The following is an 8,328-nucleotide window of genomic DNA, read 5'->3' as shown; positions in this document are numbered from 1 at the left end:
TATATATATATATATATATATTTTTTTTTTTTTTTTTTTTTATTACCAACTTCTATATTATTTTTCTTCGTTTTTTTTTTTTTTTCCCCAAGAGAATGTGAGCTCTCACTTGAAAAGCTGGGACTATTTCATTATATGGACTTTTACTTGCTTGCTAGGTACAAAAACAGGAAATGTCTGAGAAACAGGATCTAATAAGGACCCTGTTGTAGTTTGATGTATTTGCTTTTCCAATGAGTCTACGTCTTCCTTTTAATAAGTAGCTCTCTTGATAAACGCTCACAAATTCAAATCTTTCCTCACCTCCATTTCTAAAGTTTGATTTTTGATGTTCAGGTCTCCATTAGCAAAGTAAATATTATTGATGATTACCTGAAGATGGATCTTGGCTTGGATTATTCAGATGTGATAATTCTCATGTCACAATGAAATTAATGACCTAGTTTTATGATGCCTTTTTAAAAAGGTTTTTGCATGTATGAAGTAAGGCGCATGTAAGATAATAGTTCTGTGACATCAGGTATCATTTTGATAGGTTTGACCTGGTAAAGACTTTTTCCTTTGGAGCCTTGTTATTTTCAACTATGTTTGCAATTCAAATAGCTGAAAGACTGCTCATTTCCTTTTAGGCTTACATTTAGGTAACTGCCACCAAACTGAGCAATGGTCTCTGACATAGAACTGACTAAAATTTCTCCAGGAGTGGGTGATTCAAAAAGCACACATTTCATTTTTTTCTTTTTCTACAAAAATACAACTCTTTATTAAATAACATGCACAAATCCTAACTCATTCATTATAAACAAAATTATACAAAAATTTAGAGCATTATATAAAGAAACACAACTTTTAAACCACAATTTAACACCTTTTTCCATTTAACTTCAACTGATATAAAATAACTTTAAAATATAACCAGAGTGTTCCCCCAAAGTAAGTATAAAATAAAGTCTTGAATTTTCTTTTAGTTAAAAACTTCCTGGGGTACTATAGCTCTCAGTCTTTAGTATTTGGGAGCTTAAGAGCAATTTTGGTGTGCAAAGCCCTTAACTACTTGCTTATAATTTCTCAGAAATGTGGTTTTATTTTAATTCAATGTCTGGCACAAGAGCTCCCTCCAACAATATAGTTTCTAAACCTCTCCTTTAATTTCTAGTCGTTATGATTTACTCATCTAAAGTCAAAAAGATAATATCAGGAAGTGAGATTTGAAAACATATTTTCCTGACCTAAATTCCTACGATTCAATACATCACACTGCCCCTTGAAAGGAAGCAAAATTCTGGTACAGAGAATGCAGTTTGAGAATTCTAGAGCTACAGATAAAGAAAATTCATACTTTTTTCCTCTTTCCCTACCTTTTATCTGAACAATTACAATTTTTCCCTTCCTTAAATTGGCTATGTCAGAATTGAATACCTGAATCTCATAGCATTTTTTTTGTTTCAAGTTTTAAGTAGTTTTAATTTTTATGGTCTGGTTGCTATTTTATCACAACTTCTTTTTTTGGGAAAAAATAAATTAAAAATATTAAGTTATGCATTTCATATAAAAGCAGTTGCTTTAAAATTGTTTTATGGAATAAATGGTTTATAAGTACTAAGGATATAGTATCATTCATTAAAAGGCAACATACCTTCACTAAAAACAATTAATGACAAAATTAATATCTTTCTTTTAATAGGGCTGAAAAGGTTGAGGAATACTGTAGTCATAATGTATCTGGATTTTGGCAAGTCATTTGAAAAAATGTCCCATGATTTCCATGTGCCTAGACTTAAGTGAGAAATGTAGATTGGGTGATGTGGTTAGTGAGCTATTGAAAATCCCTAATGAATACTGAATAACGAATCATTGGAAACCTGGAGTTGGGTGCCATAGAGCTCCCCTTTTTTAATCTTGCGTCACAGAGGACTTTTATCAATGATAGAAAAAGTAGATGCCATACTTATCAAATTTATAGGTATCATAGAACCATAAATCTAGAGTTGGAAGGGATCTCAAATGAAAATGAGTAAGGATAAATGTGAATTTTAAAAAATATATTCAATGACTAACTTAAGATGTATGGTTAATTAATTAAATAAGTATGCATTTTTTAGAAACCAACTATGACTGGGTGGGCTGCACAAAATGCTTAAAGCAATCAGGAAAAGTTTCAAAGTAGGAGGTGATTTGAGCTGAGCTTTGAAGGAAACTAGGGATTCTAGGATGAAGAAGTGAAGAGGAGTGCATAGGAGGTGGAATGTTGTTTGTGAAGAAGTCAAGATGTCCAGTTGGACTAGATTGTAAGAGCGTGAAGGGGAATAATAGTTAATAAAACCCAGAAAGGTAAACACCATGATAACAAATCATGTGAAGATCACTTCAGGGTTTTAATTAACAGTAAACCAAAATGATTCAACAGCTGCTATAGAGGACAAAGGATTATCTACAAAAAGTTCAGTAATATAGTTTTGTGCTATTCTGGCCTGGCCAGGTTATATCGGGAGTACTGTATTATGTTCTAGTTGTTGCATTTTTAAAAAAGAATTGACAAAACCAAGTATGTTCAGAGGTAGGTAATCAGATAGAGGAAAACTGAAAACATATCATATAAAGCATACTTGAAAGATATGAGGAATGTTCATCCTGAAAAGAAGATTTAGGGGGAACATGATGGCTGATTTCCATTATCGGCAAGACTGTTGTGTAAAAGATGCATCAAGTTTATTCTGTGTGGATTAAAAGGGCAATGGGTTACAGCTAGGAAAGCAGAATTTGATTTAATATGAGGAAGACATTTCTAACAATTAGAGCGGTTCCAGAATGGAATAGGTTGCCTTAGGGAGAGGGTTACATTGACTTTTCCATCAATGACAGTACCCAAAAAAGGGGGTAAATTTTTGTTAAGAGATATAAAGGACAGGGTTCCTGAATATGACACTAGTCTAAACTACATGACCTCTATATTCTACAGAACATATTTGAACATATCTGAGACTCATGAATTTGCAATTCAAAAAAACTAATAGCTCAACACTAATTCTGTATTTCTGATCATATAACAAAAAAAGGCCCAAAATTAATCTGAATTCCTAGAGAGAAGTACACCTATCACTTAAAAGTGCCTAGACATTTTGCATTCCTTTTCTACTATGCTTACTTTGCAGTGCCAAGTATATTAATTCAAATATAAATTGATAATATATAAAATCCCTAAATTTAATATATATCTTTATAATAATGAATTACAATATTTTTTCAGCTCATCTAAAGTGATGAACTCGAGTTTAAATTTTTATTATTTTGGAATATAATTTTATTTTATGAGCTGGTTTAGTTTATATCATGCCATTTCTCACCTATTTGATTTCTCATTTTTTTTCCCTACCTGAATGCAAAGCATTTATTATTATATTTTAGGATCAACAAAGTATTGTGAAAAGCTGTTGAAAATTTCTTCTATGTTTTTAATTGCTTTTTAGCTAGTTTAATTATCCTCTGAGTCTTCTTTCAAATGTTATAGGTTAATAATTAAGTTTCTTGGCTGGTTTCAGATCTAAAATATTCCTGAGTCTCACTATCAAATATTTTAAAGAGAGAACTATTTCTGTGCTTTTTAACAGATATATATATATATATATATATATACACACACACACACACACACATATATTTATCACCATTTCTGATTATTTAAAAAAGGTAAAATCTTGCATCAATTTTAAAATGTTACAAATGACATGTTTAGCAACTTGTCAATTAGGAAAAAATAATATTTTCATAAATATTGCAACAGCTGTCAACATATACCTAGGGTTCTTTTTAAACTTATTTTTAACTACCAAATTTGTTAATTCAAAAAGTCTAATTTTATTTTAAAAGTGCAAAGGTTATTAAGCTCAAAACAATTTCAACAATGTAAAAAAGTTTTTACAATGATTTAACATGACCAATACAATTTATTAAACATTATATTTACAGATTCTTCCATAGGTGTATATTAAAATAGACATTTACAATTTAAGAATTTCATTCAAAGGCATTTTGTTGGAAAAAATATGCTCTACTATGAGATGATGACATAAGAGCAAAAATTTTTGTGCATGTTAAACTTTAAATAAGTCTATTTTTAACACATTAAGTTATAGGCACTAGCATAGAAGACTAGTATGAAAACATGGGCCTGTAAGTGTTATATTGGTTTAAGTATCAGACACTGAAGGGAGTTGAATTGTGTGAAGCATGCAACATAGCTAAATCACAATCTTATAGTTATGGTGATGAAATAAGCTAAATTGAACACATGCCTTATTCAAAAGTTTTGTCAATCAGAAAACACTAAAACACTCCATTAAGAACTACAACTTTGGTCCAATAAAACATAAGACAAAACAATTTTACAATGAAAATATCTATTTCTTTGTACAGATTTTGACCATCCATTTTTTTGTACAAGTTTTGACCATTAATTACAAGACTATTTACATTTGCACAATATGTATAAAATAAGTTATTAAAAATGAAGACAATATTACATCTTTCAAAAAACTGTACAATTAATTTACAAAATATAAGGGAACAAATATTTCTCCTCAATTTTTCTTCCACATTTAGTGCTATTCTGTAGGAGTTAAATTATTGAGTTTAATGATACGAGCTTTAATAAAATCTTTAAAAGATTTAAATATCAATGGGTGCCTCATTTATTTCACCTAGTTTGATAACAACTTCCAGCGTTGTTACCAGTATCTCACTTTGTTTAATATTTTCCACAGTTTGACAACATAGTCTCTAATGCCATAGTTAATTTTTACCAATATAAATAACAGTCGTTAGTGAAAAACTGGTTTTCGATCTAAAATCTAAGTAATTTGTGCCACATTAGAAAATAACAGTATTTAGTATTTAACAAACTTTAACAAAATTTTGCTAAAGAGTTTTGAAAGAATAATACCTGAATTATTGCAAAAGGTCATATGCCACAATATTAAGTGCTCTAATAAAACAGTTGCATTTTAGATTATCGCATTTAAACAGACTCCATAAAAAATGAAATCAGGAAAAGACAGTTGTCATATAGGTGTTAATTCAAAATCATCATTAACGTCAACAAGAGGAACATAGAACTCCTGAATTTCATAAATGCTGATAGACTTGTAAGTGGCAGGATCAAGTTCCTGGAGCTTAAGCTGCCACTCCAGTCTTTGGACAGCATTTAAAGCTGCTGCTTCATGTTGCTGCCTCATCAAAAGACAAGTCTATTTAAAGGAAGAGAAGAGAAGTGCAATTTGTAATGAAAGCAAATTGAAGCGGAAAAAAAACAAAACAAAACACCATGTTTTTCCATTAACTATGATAGATATTTGTAGACTAGAATAGCAAATTCTTAAATGTACTTTCCTATTTTACAATCTCCCAACTATTACCTGTTTGTGATTATTTCTAGGCAAAATTACAACTTTCATTAATTAGATATGTTCATTCTATGGGTTAGAATTACAGAATATGCCCCCAAATTGTAAAAGAAAACTTTTTGTGATTATTGCTATTTAGATAAAGAGAAAATGAATGAAAAATATAAATAAAATCTTAAGCTAATCTGTGTTTTTTATGAACTAGTACCAGTTCTTTAACTTTCTCCCCACTCCTCATCCCACCCTTTTGTTTCTTCCATGTCAGAAATACCAAAAGGCATATGCAACTTGGATAAAGATCTAACAATTATGAAAACCCCAATAAAAATATGTTTTCAAGGATATAAGCTACCATACTCTGCAATGCTAATAGCCAGTAGACTTTCCAGTTCTACTCAGGAATAAAGATTCATGCTTATTCTTGTGAAGACTCCTTTGCCAACTCTTTTTTACCCCGTAACCACTTTTTGTTTACATTTTTTGGATGGAGCAGATATTCTGGTTTAATTGTACTCCTAAATATACATACCTTCAACTTGTCAAACTTATCATCTACATCTTGTAACCAAGACATGAACTGTCTTGCATTAAATCGATCCCTCACAGATGTTTTACTATCATCAGTCTGAAAAAGAAAAAAGGAAAGTATTATAGAACAAAAATTAATCATTAATATCTCTATCCTTTCCTAATAGCTTTTGAATACTCTATACAAGTCACTCCATTATGGAAGGATGAGACTAACTTGAATCCATTTCTCCCCTCTCACTTCATTCTGTACTTCTTATAATCTGGTTTCTGTTTTTATCACTGTTGAAACTACTCTTTTAAAAATATCAGACTTGCAAATCATCAAAACTAATGATTTTTTTTTTTAACTGTCCTTATGGTTAGTAACTTCTCTATAAACATTTGAGACTGATATTCTTTTCTTCTTCATCAATGATCTTTACTACTTTGGTTCCTATAATATTATACTTTCTTGATTCTCTACCTAACTATTCCTTTTTTGAGTTCTTTTCTCACACTCCTTTGATGTTGGAATTTGCTGAAGTTCTGTCTTTGGCCCTTTTTACCTATTTTTCTCTTTAGAAAACTCATGCTTTTAAAAAAAAATCCCTCATTCATTTATCCATTCATTTAATAAGCATTTATTTTCTCTCCCTACATCCAGTCCCTTTCCTTTTCCCTACCTGAAAAATAAAAAAACAAACAAACCACAAAACCTCTTTTGTAAATAAATAAATGTAATATGTGAAAGAAAAAAAAAAAAAAAAGGCCAGCAGAACAAATCCTCACACTAGCCAGGTAAAATTACATGTCTCATTTTTCATCTTGAATTCATCACTTTTGTCAGGAGGTTGGTTAACTTTCTACATCAATAATCAGGGAACTGTGGTTGTTCATTGCATTGTTCAGAGTTCTTAAAAGTCTTTCAAAATTGTCTTTACAATTTTTGTTATTGTGTAAATTGTTCTCTTAGTTCTATTAAATTTATTCTGCATCCAATCATATAAGTTATCCCATTTACTCTGAAACTATACTTTTCATCATTTCCTTTGATGCAATGGGTGTTCCATTAAATTCATATATCATGATTTGTTTAGCTTTTGCTCAACTGATTGCTGTCTCCCCACCTTAATTTGCAATTCTTTGCCACAATTTTTGTACATATTGATCTTTCTTTTCTTTTCTTTGATCTTTCTGAGATAAAATTCTAATAGTGGTCTCAATAGATAAAAGAAAATGCACATTTAATTACTTTCTGATCATAGTTCCAAATTCCTTTCCAGAATGGCTGGACCAATTTACAGTTCTATCAACAGGATATTAATGTGCCTATTTCCCCAGCCCTCCAGGATATATATATATATATTTTTTTTTGTTAACTTTGTCCATCTAGTAGATTGCAACTTTGGTCAACTTTGTCAATCTAGTCGGATGCAACCTTAAGAGTTTCTTTAACTTGTATATCTCTAATATTTATTTGGAGCATTTCTTCACTTAGTTATTAGTAGCTTGGATTTTTCCTTTGAAAACTACCTATACATATCCTTTGACCATTCATCAACTGGGGAATGGCTCATAATCTTATAAATTTGAATCAAATCCTTATATATCTTAGAAATGAAGCCTCTGAGAAACTTGTAAAGATTTGTTTTTCCTATTTTCTTGCTAATCTAAGCTTCATTCAACCTAAACTTATATATATATATATATATTTTGTAAATGAAGAAAACCCACTTCTTTCTCAAATCTTCCTCCCTTCAACCCTTGACAATTTAAAAATAGAACCTTTCCAGCAAATATGCATAGTTAAGTAAAACAAATTCCCACATTGGTCATGTACAAAAATGTATGTTTTAGTTTGCATTCTGAATTTATCACCTCTGTTAGGAGGTGGATGCATATTTCATCATGAGGCCTCTTGAAACACTGTTGGTCATTGTCTTGATCTGGATTTCCTATTCTTCTTTACAAAAAAAGAGCATTATGACAGAAGAGTTTTCTCACATAGTGTTCTATGTTTAATGGATTCTATTTTTATTCTCTTGTCCTTTTTCCCTAGCTTGCTATCCAATTTCAGCTTTTCTTCTTCCTTTTTTTTCCTTTTTTCCCCCTTCTTTGAGAATTAATCAACATGGTTAAAGTTTGTTTTGATAAAAATGAATCCCTCCCTTAATCTCTAGGATCTACTATCTATCTTTTCTTCTTTCCCTTGTTTCCTGGTAGAACAAAATATATTTATGTTTTCAGAACTATTCAGGTGAAAATGACGTCCAAGTATCCCCCTCCTTCCTTGTTTGTATAAACTATGTGATTACTCAATTTATGTGATAATTTCTCCATCCTTTTATCTCTCTTTCCCCCTACCCTAAAATACTTTGCTCTTTCCTTTTTTCTTTTAAGATAATCAAAACAATAACAA

At 30.5% G+C, this 8,328-nt stretch overlaps 1 protein-coding gene across 6 annotated transcripts in view; it reads right to left on the bottom strand.

Annotated features, from left to right (window-relative positions):
- Positions 1-3,835: 3,835 nt before the first annotated feature.
- The window catches only part of ANKRD12 (ankyrin repeat domain 12), a 173,980-nt gene continuing 169,487 nt past the window's right edge, over positions 3,836-8,328 (bottom strand). For all 6 annotated transcript variants that reach the window (XM_012541541.3, XM_012541540.3, XM_023496243.2 and 3 more), the window contains 2 exons: positions 5,929-6,024; positions 3,836-5,243 (listed from right to left, as the gene is read on the bottom strand). In XM_012541541.3, the coding sequence (XP_012396995.1) occupies positions 5,058-5,243; positions 5,929-6,024 (282 nt within the window). In that variant the 3' untranslated portion in view covers positions 3,836-5,057. The remainder of the gene's footprint in view (positions 5,244-5,928; positions 6,025-8,328) is intronic.

The sequence above is a fragment of the Sarcophilus harrisii genome, chromosome 1 (assembly GCF_902635505.1).
Source record: "Sarcophilus harrisii chromosome 1, mSarHar1.11, whole genome shotgun sequence".
Classification (NCBI taxonomy): domain Eukaryota; kingdom Metazoa; phylum Chordata; class Mammalia; order Dasyuromorphia; family Dasyuridae; genus Sarcophilus; species Sarcophilus harrisii.
This window is presented reverse-complemented; position numbering and strand designations above follow the sequence as displayed.